General features: G+C 37.0%; 1 protein-coding gene across 7 annotated transcripts in view; it reads left to right on the plus strand.

The window, feature by feature from the left end:
* The window catches only part of LOC114461501 (discs large homolog 1-like protein), a 121,475-nt gene that overhangs the window by 35,909 nt on the left and 68,012 nt on the right, over nt 1-17,554 (plus strand). For 4 of the 7 annotated variants that reach the window (XM_028443617.1, XM_028443618.1, XM_028443619.1 and 1 more), the window contains one exon: nt 1,717-1,839. The exons of 1 other annotated variant lie outside the window; for it this stretch is intronic. In XM_028443617.1, the coding sequence (XP_028299418.1) occupies nt 1,717-1,839 (123 nt within the window). Of the gene's footprint in view, nt 1-1,716; nt 1,840-12,463; nt 13,539-17,554 lie in introns of those variants that run through there. 2 more of the 7 variants (XM_028443623.1, XM_028443622.1) reach the window with 2 other exon arrangements.

Consider the following 17,554-nt stretch of genomic DNA (forward strand, 5'->3'; position numbering starts at 1 on the left):
TAATACAGAATTATATCTAATGGCAAAACCTTTACTAGTGGAGTTTACTTACTTCTATTACACTCAAAATCTGTCTAGTAGACTAGTTTTTAGTCTTTTACTAGTACTAGTAAAACTAGAAGATGAACTAGTAGTACTAGTAGATCTAATACAAATGAATTAGGAGGGATGAGAACCAGATCCAGCTGCCTGGTTAATTGTAATTTTTTTGAAAGCCAATGGCAAGTTTAAATAAGCTTTTCCCCACCCCCTCATTAGCATATAATAATTTGAACAGTAGTAAAGCTTCACCATGGTTGATATCACTGATAATAAATGTAAGCTCAAACAGCTTTCCACATTATTCCATTTTACGCTGTTATACACTAACATTAGTTTGTCTGCACAGACTTAGTAACTTGTCATGTTCTCAGTTTGAGTTTGAGTAAAGTAGGTATTTGTCAATGAAAGGTTGTGCTGCAGCGCCGCCGTGTGGCTGCTCCATTTCTCTGCAACAAATACAAACTTAAATATGCTTAATATGATTTAACATGGTTGCAGTGTAGAGATTTGTTACATTGTATCAATGCATTATCCGAAAATCTTTACTTACACCTAAATATGAATATATTATACAACACGCACACATGATTTTGCACATTTCTGCAAATTTCTTTTGTTTGTACTTGCAGTTAAAGAATTTACTTCGAAAGTGTTTTTGATTTGGTTAGTTTGTGTCCATGGCATGTGCACAGATGACCAGTGCTGGTGTTTGTCCTTGATTATTTCTGATGACCTTGAGTCTTGAATCCAGTGGCCGTGGTTGTCATTGGTCGTCGGCCTCTAATGTGTCTCTTTGTTGTGTTTGCATGTTGTCTTCTATTTTTAGCACTCCTTCCTTGTGTTTGTTTATGTTGTTGTTTGCGTGACCACTGCTTCCTGGTCTGGCATGTTTCTGTATGACAGATGGAGCTGCCATCTTGGTCTCACCATGTGCATGTTCTCTCTCTCTCTCTCTCTCTCTCTCTCTCTCTCTCTCTCTCTCTCTCTCTCTCTCTCTCTCTCTCTCTCTCTCTCGCTCTCTCACAAATTACACCTAGATTTTAAAAACGTGCACAAAATCACCAAGTGAAATATGAAGTAGTTAGTTTAATTTAATTTATTCATTTAGCACATATTAAAAAAAAAAAAAAAAACAACATTAAAAGTGCAAGGAGGGAACAAAGCCCATAGGGCTTGTATAAAAGTTTCACCCTTCAATAAACATACAATTTAAAATAAAGGCTAACAAATAAACAAATAAAAAATTAAATACACAAAATCAAGAAAATTTAAGTTACGTAAAGTACACGTATTGCTTGGATATTGTCTTACTTTATATACTATTTACATGTGGAGGTGCAAACTAGAGCACAATAATGTTGAAATACCTTGTTTTCTCCACCTATAATCTGTGGCCCATCAAACTGCTCCATATTTGGCCCCTGAACTAAAATAAGTTTGACACTCCTGGTGCAGACTGACTTCACTAAAGCACGAATCTGAATGAAACTCACTCAATACAATTTTTTTGAGCAATAGTTTGGATTCTGATGAAGTTTTTCCCCTTGGTTTGTGTTTTTGGGTCAGAGAGTGAGGCCTGAACTCACTGTGATTCTGATCTAGTGTGTGTGTGTCAGTCTTTGTGTGTGTGTGTGTGTGTGCTGCACCTTGTTGAGTTATGTCTATACATTATAGGTAGAATCACCCGAGCGCTCCTATGATGACGGAGCGTGGCCTCGCCCTGATGGAGAGAGGTCCAACCAAGACCCAGCCCCATTGTTTTCCTCCCTCTATTCACAAAGCCACTCGTATTACCAGGTAATCCAGCCTCTGAGTCCCGCTGCATGCACACAAAGCATCAGTGATTTATGCTGTAAACCTGTGCCAGATGTTCACACTTTAAAACACTAACTAAACAAGCATGCTGTCTCCCTTTGTGTGCATGCGTCATGAGATTTTTTCTGGATTTCCAGAGTCAAAATACTCTACTCTGCACACTTAGTGGTACTAAATGTGTCGCTTCTTTAAAGGTATCATATCATGCTTTTTTTCCACCCATCTCCATTTGTTCTAAGATCCCCAAAAACTTTTTTTTTTCCCCCAAACTCACCTGTTTTACAGAGTTTTATCCCTCTGAAAAGTCCCTTTCTGAGCAATTCTACACAAACAGGCTGATTTGTGGCCTACCTATACATATTCATGAGTGGGCGTGTCTATTTTTTATTTATTTTTTATTATCGCTTTTATTATGGTCATATGCTTTTTACACATATGAAATTTGTCCTCTGCATTTGACCCATCCCTGAGGAGCAGCTGTGGCGCCCCGAAAATCACCCTCTAACTAACGATCAATGATATATGAAGCCCAAATAGCACTTTTATGATGTTTAAAGCACAGAAAAGGTGATTTAGCGTAACATGGGCCCTTTAATAAAAAAAAAAGTCATTAGGTTTATTATAACTAGGGTTGCAAGGGGACGAGAATGGAAGTCCTTTTGGGTTGGAGTCCTTAAACAGTCCGTGATTTACTCAGAGCGTCAGCCGCCCACTGTTTAAGCGAGAGTAAAGGTCTCTTTGGAGAGCCCTTCTTCTCTGCTTCAGTGTCTACTACCAAATCGCAGAGTTGGATCTGTCGCCCCCTGCAGTCATAGATTATTTTTTGGGTCCCAACTGTTTTTATCCTCTTTCGGTAAACAAAAGAGGGTTACATCAACATCTTTGACTTTTTCTGATTATTTAGAGCAACCAAAAGCAGCACAAACTGGCATTTGGACCAAAATAATCAGAATCTTTTTTTTTTTTGTTATCATTGTACAAAGTATAATAGAATTGCAAATGCCCCCCACGCAACATACAAGTACACTTAAAGATTAATTCCAGGACAGACACAGTTATCATAAAAACAACATACAGTATGGTAAAAGTCTGTGAGAATAAAAGGTTCATCAGTATAAAAGTTAATCAGAAAAAAAGTGCATTGGTACAAAAAGTTAGTGCATTGGTATGAAAATAGTATAATAGTGTTAGTAGTAATAGTAATTTTAATTCCCTGCGTCATATCCAAACATATTAGTGGCAGACATGCAAAATAATACAATACAAAAAACCTAACATCCACAGATTTATTTGTAAGTAGAACTTTACAATTGTTACATTTTTGTAAGCATCTTGTTTCTTACAACTTGCAGAAATTAATACTTTCTTAAACAAAAGAATGTGATTCCAACTCAATACATTTATTCATTTTTACATTTGTTAACAAAGATTTGAGTGGCAAAAACTCCCCACTCCCCAAGCACACAGTCAATGTTGAGTAAAGTAATGAAAATAAGGTTAAGGTTCAGTATGCAGGGGGCGTGGCCTTTGCACCCAGTGTGTTATGTGCATGTGATTGAGAAATAGCAGAGATATTATCAAGTAAACTTGTGTGATATCTGGTTATTTAAGTCAAGATGATGCTGAAATACTGGTATATATCCCCAACTATATTGAACATTCCTGTTAAGGCCAACCATCAATTTTGTAAATTCCTTATTTATATCCCATTAATTCCAGTTAAAGTTTTGCAAAAAAAGAGAGAAGAAAAACCTGTGCTTACTCTACTTTAAATGACTAACATTACTTCAGAAATGCACTTTACTCCATATGTAGGTGTTGCATGACTATGATGAGCCTGAACACTCGCTGTAGATCATGTTAAAGCAGAGCACGCTGCTGTTGCATTTGTTATTTCAGTCTTTACGTAACATACATTTAAAACACATTTAAGGTCATTATATTCTAATAGAGGTTTTGTTCATCTGATCTATTGATCCTTCAATTTATTGCTTTTTTATTTTGTAGTGACAGGTGATTGTCTGCAGGGGGCAGCAGAGGCTAATTGGCAAAAAAAAAACAAAAAAAAAACTAAAGTATCAAATCAAACCCGACTGAATCCTGTTCATCATTTAAAGTACTTAATACTGTATCTATGTCTTAATAAACAGTAATATACAGTAAGTTCCAGACTGTTGTATTTGAACAGCAATCTGAAGGGATCTTTTGCATGTTATTGTCACTCATGAATAAGTACATTAGCTGCTTCTACTTCTTCTATTTTTTTTTTTTTTTTGCATCCCATACAGAGAATACAACACACAAGGTCCACTCAGAGACGCGTGAATGCAGCTCTTAGTCATTAAGCTAATGCAGATAATTAGGAAGGGAGTGAGGTCAAAGATGAGCAGACAGCAGCAATTGATGGGATGGATGGGGAATTACAGGCAGACACAAGCAGAGATGGAGCACATTAGTGGCCGAGAGTCAGACAAGTCGATCCTCACTAAACAAGCGCCTCCTTTGTTCCCCAGATGTAATCACAGAAAGTAGGAAAGACCTCCTCATTAATCATAAGGCAGGAGCTCCACTGCACTGCAATGCAAATACCAACTTGATAACACACTCTTTAAGGGCAATTTGCACAGACACTGGGACAAGAAGCTTGTTAACCACAAGCCCAACATGCAAAGACAGACACGCAGGAAACTCTTGTGCTCATTAAGAGACTTTAGTCAAAATCAACCCTTTAATGTGTGAAAGGAAACTGGAAACATGGGAACGCAAACCAACAACCTTCAAACTCTTTAACTACAGCATTACACGGACACATCTTCTGTGGCTGCTCCATCATTCCCAATAATTCTCCATTGCACTGGTTAGCACCAATGCTAGCACTCGCTAGCCTGTAGCATGAGATTGCTCATTGCTCTACACCAGGGGTTCCCAAACTTTTCTCACTCCCGTACCCCTTCAAACATTTACCCTGAAGTTATGAACCCCCTTACTCCTGCACACTTAAAAAACACAATAATTTAATGTCATATACGTTGTTTTGAATTTTACCTATCCTATTGAAGAATAATATACAATGAAAAGATGATATTAAACTAGAAGCGCACAAGAAAACATTGTATTCAGAATTATCACATGATTCATTTAAATAATTAGTCTACTGGCATTTTCAGTGAGAAACAATCTCTCTTTTTTTGGAAAAATAAATCTACCAAACACTTGTTGATTGAACATACAGCAGTAATACAACACAATCATCACTCTGAAATTCAACTCCCAACAATTTTAATAGGAATGGTGAGGTTGAGAGGATGCACAGAACTCTGTAATTCTGGCCATGTTTACGCTTTTTTGATTGATTGTTTTTTTCTCACCACTAGAGGGCAGTCTTACAGAGGCCAACGTGTAATTTGTGGCAATGCATGGAGGCTCCTGACTGTTGGTCTATTTATATTCTATTCTCCCAATTTTGTCACACTGTTTTTTTTACTTATTATTCATGTACTCCCCATGACAATTTGCATACTCCTGGCCTGGGGGTACCCGTACCCACTTTGGGAACCTAGGCTCTACACTAAAATGATTTACATTATAATTCTATACTTTCGGTTTAATAAGAGACAATGAACTACACATCCTTGGCCCTATTATTATTATTATTATTATTATTATTATTATTATTATTATTATTATTATTATTATTATTATTCCTCAGTAAATATTACATATGGTAACCAATTAATTTGAATTTACACAACAAAATATAAGCAAATAACCAAATTACAAACAAAGAAACTTCAAATTGTTTCATCCTAATGTTTAATTTATGTTTAAGATTTTTGATATTAGGATAATACTAAACATTTACATATATATATATATATATATATATATATATATATATATATATATATATATATATATATTTACAAATCATAATTTTAAATAATTTTATGACATGTTTACAGAAGAAAAACAAAGTGTTTTGGTGCAAAAAATAATAATAATTAAACAGTTTTGTAAAAGTCAGCCTGATGAACTTAACTCTAATGTAAACATAAGGCAGTCGGCCTTTCACCTTCCAGTTTATAACGCAGGTTAAAATTGCGAGAAATAGTAAATTTATATTATTTTTAGATCAGTCTGATATATTTGTGATGGCTGTTTTTTTTTTTATTTCCTTCATTGGATAAAAGAAAAACAGTCCATCAGTTTGATTAAAATCTGTGAATCTTTATTTGTTTGTTGGCCTTTTCATTTTCTGAAGTGAAGTGGATGGAGTTCCTTTTTTTAGTTGTTTGCAGACTGATCAGTTAGGGTTGTCACTGTGTTTTGTACAGTTTTGTCAGAGATCTGCTTAAATTGTTAACCTGTAATCGAAGATGCCATCTCATTTTATGGGACACAATCAACTCTAACACTAAGAGAAATTAATATTCATTTCTCAGGGATTCCTTTGTTGCTCATGCATGTGCGTCGTCTGACCGAGGCTCTAAAAACCTTTTCCTCTGACTGGTCAGCATCGACACAGCTCTGCAAAATGGTTGTTACCAGAATCTAAAAGGGACCTAATGGAAGTGCTGGGGGCCAGCCAAAGTGGTTAGGAACCTTTAGACCAGACCACAGCATAGATCCAGCTGGCGTCTGTACACACTGCATCCCATTTCCATTGCAACTGTAGACCATATAAAAAGCTAATAATCACAGTTGTTATGTGATAGATGAGATTATGCAACATGACAGCAAAGAAAGCAACAGACGTGACTATAAGTGTTTAATGTGGTCAGTGGCAAATTGCAAATGCAATAATACAAGAAACAATCATACAATTAACAAAAGATGTGATCAGATGGGTTCCCTGCAGAAAAAAAAGAAAAGCAAAAAAAAACAACAATAATTACATATATTATTACATACACATGCTTTTTGTCTTCGAAAGGGAGTGGGTGGAAGTGAACACTTATTAGTCCCACCCCTTTTTCTACATTACAGTAACAAATAATCTAATTTTCAGCATCCTGTTTTCTAATCAATTATTTTGGTCACATCTTGATATGATTTTTTTTAGACAACCTGTACATTTTCAGACACAATTTCCTAATTTATTACATTTTCTAAAATTCTTACAGCTGTACCATATATACCATATAACCATATTGTGTTGTGATTGACAGATACTTTAACAGAGCAATGCTATTCATAAAGCCAACCAGGTGAGGATTAATCAAAGAAAAAAGAAAAACAAAGGGGGGAAACTAAAAAAACAACAAAATAAAATGAATTAATTGATAAAAAATAAAAGAAAGAACCAGATATGTGGGATTGACAATCTTTATATGATTTTGATTATAATACACCCAAAAAAAACATATTTCACACTTTCAAAATTGTCATTCAGCATAAAGATATATATATATTTTTTGTTTTCTTTTAAATTGCTTGATATTTGTTCGCGCTTTGATTTCCATTGGCAAACTGTTCCAGGATCTTATTCCACATTCTGAAACACAAAAGCTTTTCCTAGTTGTCACATACCTAAAATGAATTTTACTTCTCAGTTTGTATAAAGTTTGAATAAAGAGCTTTTGAATGTTTTCCGGTAATAATAATATATTATTGGCCTTAAATACAACTTGAATTGTTTGAAAAACGACTAAATCTGCAAATCTAACTAAATTTGAAGTGTAAAACATTTACAAATACCACAACAAATTTCCAATTTTGAAAACAAATTTAAAATAATAAGCAAAAAAAAATCACAAATGGCAAAACAAATGAACAAATATGGAATCACTTTTACACTTACAATGCGCTATTGTAAATCTGTTTCAATATTTGTAAAACTGTTTTGCTATTTTTTTTTTTTTTAGCTAACTACGTAAATTTGTTTTCCAAATTGTAAATTTGTTTTCCAAATTGTAAATTTGTTGTGGCATTTGTAAAAGTGTTTTGCACTTCTCAGCCACCGTATGATCCAATTATGTATATAGCGTATTGCTCTCTTTTAAAGTTTAACTATTGATTGTAAATGTGTTCTGTAATTATGATTAATGTATTAATGACATTAATGCCTGTGTTCTGTCCTGTGTCCTGCTCTACACCAGGCCTGGTTATAATACGTCAATCACTACATTTACCTGTGTTAACCTCCTATCATAAAAAAAAAACTGAGCTTTGGTGGCAAACTGGATTAAGAAATACATTTAACATGTACGTGTCACCTGACTGGTTTACCTGTGGAGGACAGAAGGGCAAAGTTGGCTCTCTCAGCAGTCACACATTAAACATGCATGATGTGTGCTTTTCTTTAATTGGCTCTAAATTATTAATAGAGTTAGCATTCACTACCTGACATTTGACTGGAGAGAGAGAGGAGGTGAGGTGGAGAGAACAAGTGAAAGAGAGAAAGAGAAGGGAGGGCGGGAAGGAGGGAGGGAGGGAGGGGCCCACAGGAGCTGTGAGGTGGCCGAGGGCCACTGAAATGTTGCAGTGTCAGCTAACATGTCCTTGTAGTCGGGTGATTTCTGTTCTCCGTGCAGGCTCATGGCTGACAGGTTGGTCGTATATGATGACTGGTAGATGCTAACGCTAGGATTTCGGTTCTTTTTTATTTAAGGTGTGTGTTGGCTGCAGGCGGTGTGATTGATGCGCTCATGCATCCTCTCTGATGCTTTTAGTCGTACACTGCAGTACAGAGTGTTTACGAACTTTGTTGACAAAGATAGGCCTCAGCGTCCTGATGGAGATGGATAGATGATACGGTGTAACTTTAAGGCCAAAATACTAAGGGTGTAAGAAAACACATTTTCGGCCATATATTGCAATATTTCGCCGCACGATTATCGTATCAATACAAAAAATGTCCAAATCGATTTATTTGATCATATTCTTTAATAATTGTGCTAACATACAGTATCCATAGCACGCAAACCCCTGGTCACTAGGTGTCAGTGAACCACATCAGACCTTGTTAAACTACCTCAGTCCTCAATGTATTTTAGCTCTAAGTTGCCCTTTATTTTTATAAAACATACTGGGCACTTTTATAGATGTATGTGGTTACTTTTTTTAAAAGAATTTAAAAACTTAACAGAATCAGAATCTGTTATAAAAGCAAAAGTAGAAACACTTTGGGTAAATGTAATTTGACAGTTTGATGAACATACCACTTGTTTTTTTTTTACATTTGTACTTGAATTACAGTTAATTACCATTTAGTTGTTTAGTTTAGTTGTGTTTAAAAAAAATTGAAATGAATTGTATTTCATACCATTTTGTACTTATAAAGGTGAAATTTGTAATTATTGATGTTGCGATTTATCACGACGTATATCATATTGTTTAGTATCGGGATATATTGTATTGTGACATGCAAATCGTATCATATTGTCAGATCTAGTATAAAGGCTACTTGTTTGACTCATTTAGTTGGGATGGGAGGTGCAACAGAGGTATTTCATGCAATATTTTTGGAAAGGGAAAAATGAATTGCAGTTGGAAAAATAACTAGACATACTTACATACTGGGTATGACCTTTTCAGCTTTATATGAATATAAAAAATAAAAACAAATCATAACCAACTGATGTGTAGTAGATCATGTTGATTTTTTTTTTTTTTTATCTGACCCCCACCTCATGATATTACCCATACACTTGACGATACAGCTTGTGACGTTTTGATATTTTGTAATATCTTGTTGCACGATAAATATATTTCATATCAAGTTAATATTTTTTGTTGTGTCAATGTTTATCTTGCTCTTTATCTGTTTGTATTTATGTGACATTGTAATTTCTTATTTAGCAGCTCGATAAAGTTTATCTTCAACTGTTACACTCTAACAACCTTCCTCTTTTTTTTTTTCTTTGGCAAAAGCCAAACAAAAGCTTTTAAAATCAAATGCTTTATTATTGTTGTTGCTATTGTCTCCCCTTCCCTCTCTTTTATCACAGTTGGGTGCTTGGCAACAGCCTGTTGTTTTCCATTTTATACGACAGGCTGTGTGTCTGTCTGCATGCAACTGTGTGTGGCGTGTGGTGTGGCGTGTGCGTGCGTGCTGTGGCCTGGGTGCTGTGCAGTGTGCAGCCTCAGGAGGCTATCTCTATTTTACACACTAACGCACAGAAGAACAAACACATGAGCTGGTGAGTCTTTGTGCTTCTGCACATGTGCAGAGGTTGATCCCGTGCTTCAGTGTAAATTGTTGCAATCTTGCCACACAAACAAATGCACAACTACTGCTGCAGCGATCACATAGATACGATACTGTATACGTTTGCTTGATTAAAGCTTAAAAATGTTGAATACCCAATCTATCACCTAACCCTGCTATTATTCTTGGGGTCAATTTGACCCCATTCAATGTTCATCATTTGAAAAACAAATAATAGTTTATTTTTTTTTCAGTTTAGTTTAGTTTTATTACAGGCACACAATGAAAAAGTGTACAGTATGTACAGCATAAGACAATAGTCCAAAGAACATTGATAGTCAAACACAGAAAATTCACTGCTGCTCGAAAAGGAGTGGGATGAAGTTGAACACATTAATTCCCACCCGCTCTTCCAAAGTCTTAATACAATAGCGTACTTCCTTTGGTTTTATCCACTTTCTTGCATAACACAAGCACATACTGTATATCTTCATACATTTGAACAAAATTTCCAGCTAAACCAACTGGTTTTCCTTCATTTTTCAAAAATAATTTATTTAAATCTTTTCCTAAATTGTTTTATATTTGGACATTCCTTGAGCTGCTCATTTAAGCTGTTCCACAGTTTAATCCCTTCTACGGAAACACAAAAACATTTCTTCCTACTGTGTACCATCGGTATTGTGTAATGTAGTTTTCCTCGTAACATTACTCTCCTTCCCTCTGAGTCAATAACTTTAGTACATTTTGAGATGAGCGCTTTGCCCTATATGAAATTTGTACAGTCTTCAAATCCACCAGATCTCTACATTTTAATAATTTGGACTCTACAAAAAATGTATTTGTATGTTCCCTATAACCCGCCCCATGGATGATCCTTAAAGCTCTCTTCTGTAAAATGACGAGTGGCTGAACTGTTGTGCTACAATGTGATTTTCTGGATTTTTTTTTTTTCTCATTTTGTCTCTCATAGTTGAGGTATAGCTATGAAAATTACAGGCCTCTCTCATCTTTTTAAGTGGGAGTACTCGCACAAGTGGTGGCTGACTAAATACTTTTTTGCCCCACTGTACTGTACGCATTGATGTTCCTCTGGGGTCAATTTGACCCCAAGCTCTTTCAGCTGTGTAAACCTTGTCTGTCTGTGTGTGACCCATGTATGACCCTACATTCCTACACCTGCAGTTGATACTTTTGAGTTTAGATGAAAGATTTTCAAGATACACTAAAACTGAAAGTTTGACCTGACGGTGGCGCTGAGGGAAAGGTCATATCATTACCACAGTCAACGGGGTTCATACTCTTGTGGTCATTAATGTTGTCAGTAACTTTGAGAAGATAAATTCATTCTAATTTAAAAGTTTGGCCTGATGGTCATGGTTAAGGTTGTTATTGATGTATTCAACAAGTAAACAAAGCGTCTGACACAAAAACTTGGTCAACAATGTTCTAACAATCATTTTCTGGAGGCAAATATCCCTGGGGTCAGATTGACTCTAAGGGTAAAATGCGTTGAGGATGATAGAAGGGTTAATAAACACTGTTCAGATTTATGGTCAATCAGTTAATTTGAGCAGTTTTACGAGTTTAATTTTAATTCTTCATAATGGGGAAATGCTATTTTTACACCTTTTTTTGCCAGTGTGGATGAAAGGAATTATTGAAAAAAACAATATAGAGTATTGTATTGAGCTAAATGTCCTCAGTGTGTCATGAAAAGAAGTGCAGGATCTCCTTTTGTTTAATTTGTAAACAGCATAATCTATCTCCCTTTTATTTGTCAACTTCTGCATGTCTTAGTAATATTTGAGGATAATAGGAGCGTTATTAATACCAACGTATTTGTTTCTTTATTAAGAAACATGTACATTTAATTTGATTAATTAATATTAATATGCAAAGTACAAAAAGAGAAAAAAAAAACATCCATAATTGTCACGACATGTGGTGTCAAACTAAGACGACAAATGCAGGCAAGCTAATTTAAAAAATAAATAAAATAAATAAACAAGGCTTCGAGGTTGAGATAATTAATTAATAATTCTGTGTAATTATTGTATTCAAGGAATGGTTACAGCGCTACACACACACACACACACACACACACACACACACACACACCTCACCACTACTGCTTATTTCAACATGCTTCTCAACTTGCAACAGGCATCATTGTATGTATGTGTGTGTGTGGACTTTTTTTGTGCATGGGTTAGGTCTGTGATGTCATTGGTTGATTGAACTGTGTGGGTGTGGCTTGTAGCTTGTAATGACATCAGCCAAAACGGGAGAAGAGAGGGAGGCTGGTGTCGAGTTGCAGGTCCATTAAAAGACTGGAAAAGATAATTTGCTGAAATATAAGTGGAGGGAGACACAGAGTGGGCGGGGGTGAGGTGGAGAAAAGAAAAGAAAAGGAAGGAGAGGGAATAATGTAGCGACTGACTGAGAGAGAGAGTGAGACTTGTGGGAGGGAAGAGGAGGGGTAACAGAAGAGTTGCAGAGTGCTTCTTCCAACCATCCACCTACTTCAGATGCTCTCCTCCTCGATTGCATCTCTTCACCTCCCCCCCTTCATCTCTTCAGCCACTCGTCATCACTCCCTTCCGTCTTGCTTCTATATTTAATGGAAGCTCACACAGTGACAGGCTGGAGATTGACTGGTCATCTCCTCGGACTCGGCCAGAAGAAGGGAGCGAGGTAGAGGAGGTGGGGAAAAGATGAAGAGAGTGAGTGAGCTACCTTAAACAATCAATTTTCATATCCTGTCGTCTTTGCCCAGCCCTCACTCCCCCCCCTCCCCTCGCTCTGCTTTCTCTCTCTGAAGTGAAGGAAGTAGGTGGCGAGACAAGACTTTGGATTTTTACAGCGATGTGGACTCTGGACATTTCTCCTGGATAAAGGAAAACAATGGGTTGATGGACAAATGGATGAAGAGCTTTGAGGTTTGTTGGGAGAACTGACACTGTAGGACCCTGACAGATGGACTTTGAAAGGAGTCGCTCTACCTGCGCTGGACTTTCTACCTCCTCCTCCTCCAGATCCTCCTCCTTCTCCCCCTCGTCGCTCCATCTGCAAGCTGCACTGTCATTGAAAGAGATGTTATCTAGGAAAAAATGCAAAAAAGAAGATAGAATTATCAGAAAAGAGGAAGAACAAAGTCCAATTCCAGTTTCTCTGAGTGGAACACTCAGTGAAGCAGTGGGCAAGAGTCACGACATGAACTCACTCTTTCCTCTCTAAGGTACCACTAACAGCAGACGCAATGAACTACATCTTTGGCAACAACACGCTGTACCCCCGCAGCACGAGGGTAGGTGGGGCGTCAGGGGGTCAAGGGGCGGGATTGGGACTCAAGCAGAAATTTGGGGCCAAGCGGGGCTCGTCAGAGGAGCTCGCACCTCCTCACACCTCCTCGCCTTCCACCTCCTCTCCTGCGTCCTCCTCCCCCTCCTCGTCCTCCTCCCGCTGGCAGCAGCTCCTTACCTTCTTCTCCAGGAGGAGTGCCTTCACTGACTGCATCAATGCCAGCCAGGTACACTGCGTATGTGTGTGTGTGTTAGTATTGTGCTCAAGACCACATGCTCCGAGACCAAGACTTTCCCGAGACCATAATGCACTATGACCAAGACAAGACTTTGGGAGTCGAGACCGAGTCAAGTTAAAAAATCATGACGAGGTTGAACAGTTTAAGAACTTTCTCTCTTTAGTTTAATAATTTCTTCTTCTCATTATCACATTAGTAAAGTTAAGGAATAGCAGAAATCATTTCTGGTCTTGACCAAAAATCCTGAGTCTGGGAACTTCGATATCGAGTAAAAATGCTTTTGAGTCCGAGACAAGACCAAGACCTTTAGAATGTGGTCTCAAGATCAAGACCAGTCTTCAGTACTACAACACTAATATGTGAGTGTTTCCCCTATGCTTGAGGGAGGTTAGGGAATCAGGGTGGGAACTATGTAACCTGACCAGAGTTTTTGTTGTGTGTGTGTGTGTGTGTGTGTGTGTGTGTGTGTGTGTGTGTGTGTGTGTGTGTGTGTGTGTGAGGTGTTTGTTTGTGTGTGTCTGTGTGTGTGTGTGTGTGTTGTGGTGTGTGTGTGTGTGTGTGTGTGTGTGTGTGTGTGCGTGCGTGCGCGTGTCGTTCATTAGCTGATACTCCACTTTAACTTCCCCCAAATGCAGACACACTTCAAACTGAAGTTGTTGTTGCAGCCCTCTGTTTGTGGCTGAGATTTTTTTGATAATGTTGTCATGGAAATGAGTGCTGGCATATAGTGCACAAGAGACTGGGAGCTGTTGTGTTGCCATGGCAAACCATCATTTAGCCGAGCCTAGTCTCCACACTAAGCACTTGAGCAACTTGAGCCAAAAAAAAGAAAAAATTAACCTGAGAGTACAAATATAAATAATCACAAATTACCAGCGTATCGTGATCAGGTTAGAGTAGCTCAGCTTACTTAGTGCACAAAACAGACACTCCGACAATCAGTTTAAAGTGAATTCTATTCAATTAACATGCATGTTATAGAAAACAAGACACAGGCTGTGTTAGAAATTGCACACTAACATACTATACACTACAAACCCAATGAGTATAAACTCTAAGTATCATTAGGATAGTGACCGTTCCCACTGAAGTATACTTCCAAGTTTCCCAAGATGCCTTTTGAACCTACAAAGACAAAAACCTGAATCACACTGAGGCTAAATATCTCTGTTGATTCTCCACCTTTGAAAGTTCTGAAAACATTTTAAGCGAGAAAGTGACCAAGTAAAATATCAACATGTGGTCATTTGATATATAAAACTCATGGAAACACATTTCATTCTGGAGATTCCATATTATCCGCCATTGTGGTACTGATGAAACTTCCGGTTTAGCTTCAAAGCAAGAGCCCTATTTACAAAAGCTTTAAAAAACAAATGGAAGGCAAGAAGAGATGCTTTTGTTTTTGTATTTCCTTGCAATGCATCATGGGGTGTTTGAGTATGACTAGTGTGCCCACCGTGCATACATCTTTGTCATGATCTTGGAGACATTGTCAGTTTCCGGTAATTAGTTAGTTTGGGTTTGACCTTGGAACAATCTTGATTTTAGTACTCAGTTTGTCTGTTTTTTTTCATTGCACACACACTACCAGTTACAGATTGGCTGTGTTCGAAATAGCACTCTCCATACTAAACACTACAAAATCAATGAATATATACTGTGTACTATATACTATAAGTATGATTAGAAAACTCGCGGAAACGCATTTCATGCCGGCATTTTGGTGATTTTCGGAGACCCACCATTGTGCTACTGACTTCAAAACAAGAGCCCTATTTACAAAAGCATTTAAAACTAATGGAAGACAACAAGATATGCTTTTATTTTGAAAAAGGGATGTTTGATTTTTAGCTTAAAGCTGGTCCCCGGGGGTAGTTGAATATGACGAGTGTGCCCACAGTGCATACTTAAAAAATCTCCTGATATAGTATACAACTGGGTATTTCTTTCATACTCAATATTTTCATACTATCTAATGTGAACAAACTATACCAATTTTGACATCAAAATTAGTATGAGTAGTGTGTTAGTATGTGATTTTTGAGCTGCAAGGAAATATCACTAAAGTAAATATTCATTGCTGAAAGCACAAACATGATCACTATTATTGGTATTTCAGTCAAACTCATGTTTTTATAGTTTGAAAATGGTCTTCTTTAACAAATTAGCTCTTTTTCTGTCATGTGTTTGCACTCCTGCTGTGCTCTGCTGTGCTCCAATCCAAACTTCAAATTTCACTTTGTAAAACAAAAAATGACCAAACTGGCATGGGATGATTATTATTTTGGTGTCCAAATTATTAAAACTATCATTTCCTTGAGAATTGGGCACATTTTGAAGCCATGCACAGCTTGTCGGATTGCTGCCACTTTGGAAATGTTCTCTTAAGAGAAATCAAGCACCATCTGTAGTTTGTCCTCGATTTTCTCCACCACTTAAAAATAGCCAGACGTCAGCTTTTAGATGCATATCATGGATAATAGAAACATAGCACACTGCTAATTCTAATATTTGGAACGTCAAGCACAGCAGATACTGTATCATAGGACCATGGGCAATGAGCGTGCAGCCCTCAGACTAATTTCTTGTGACCACCAAGTAAATAACTTCAAAAGTGCACAAGATGACTCATATAAAATGACAGAAAATACAAATTAAATAATCAAAATTATGCCAAAAGTACAGAAAAATATACAAAATAACAGCAGAAATAAACAAAATGTGAACAGGAATGGACAAAACAAGAATAAGTTAAAAAAATGTCTTGGATTTATAAACACACACAAAAAACATCATACACAAGCAAATTGAACATTAAAACAAAACAACAATTAATTTATTTAATTTAATCAGTGTGTGCTGGATTACGGAGCTAAATCTCCATGGTTACTTATGCTGAACGGCTAGCCTGGTCGGGAGCAGGTTTTGTTTTGACTAGAATCTTAGCGAGTACTAAAGTCCCGCCTCCTGACCAATCAGATCTCTTAGAAAACGACCTTCCCATTGTTAGAAGATCCTGATTGGTGCACATCTGACAGCTGCGTTTAGGAAAGAAGAATATTAATGATAAATGCGATCTTTTCATTTACTGATGACATCCTTTAGGAAAGATATAGATTTATATTTGTTGGACTGATCTACAGTCAGCTGATGAAGCCTGTGTCTCGATCCGTATGCGGATATGAAGTCATATTAATTAATTCATATGCAGAGGTTGACCGCCATGAAAACAATGTGCTCTCATCCCAGTGTGTGTGTGATAAATAGGTCTACATGAATAGAAAAATGTGTGTTCTGTAAATAGTTAGATGAATAGATTCAGTGCATTTTAGCCACAACAAAAACAGTTGGATAAGCAGCAAGAATAAAAGAATAAAAAGGATGAAAACCAGGTCAGAGAAGGATAGAGTATAATTATATAAATATATCAGTGCAAATTGTATGTGCAAGAGATAATAAAGGTAATAAAGGGAATCGGATCAGAGCGCTGTCCGTTTATCATCCTATCCAATGGATTAATATCATAAATAATCTCATGCTTTTACGCGTTCACCGTCGGCGATTCACTGCCAGCATTCCTTCCTGACGCACGCTGCACTAACACTGTTGCTCTTCGCTGTCATCATGGATTTAAATGCATGATATTTGTGTAAGATCATAAGCTGTTCCTCCATTTAAAAAAAAAAAAAAAAGGTTTCTCTGCCAATTTTCTCCATAGATTGGTCAGACGCTGCAATCTCCACCCCTTTTGTGTGAACGCGCACGAAACCGAGGCTGTAAACACTTGGCTTAAATTAGCGTGTTGTGATCAACCGTCATAAGACAGCTTCTCTCTGACGGGGAATGTTTGGCTAGGTGAGATTAATCCAGGATATAATTATCTAGATTTGTTGCATAGACCCTTAAGGATTCTATGCAGGTGTAAACATGATAATATGTTCATGCATGTCAACATGTGAGTTCTTTAAATCTCCTGGGAACATTATTTAAAAAAATAAGTC

Source organism: Gouania willdenowi, chromosome 4 (assembly GCF_900634775.1).
Source record: "Gouania willdenowi chromosome 4, fGouWil2.1, whole genome shotgun sequence".
Lineage (NCBI taxonomy): Eukaryota > Metazoa > Chordata > Actinopteri > Blenniiformes > Gobiesocidae > Gouania > Gouania willdenowi.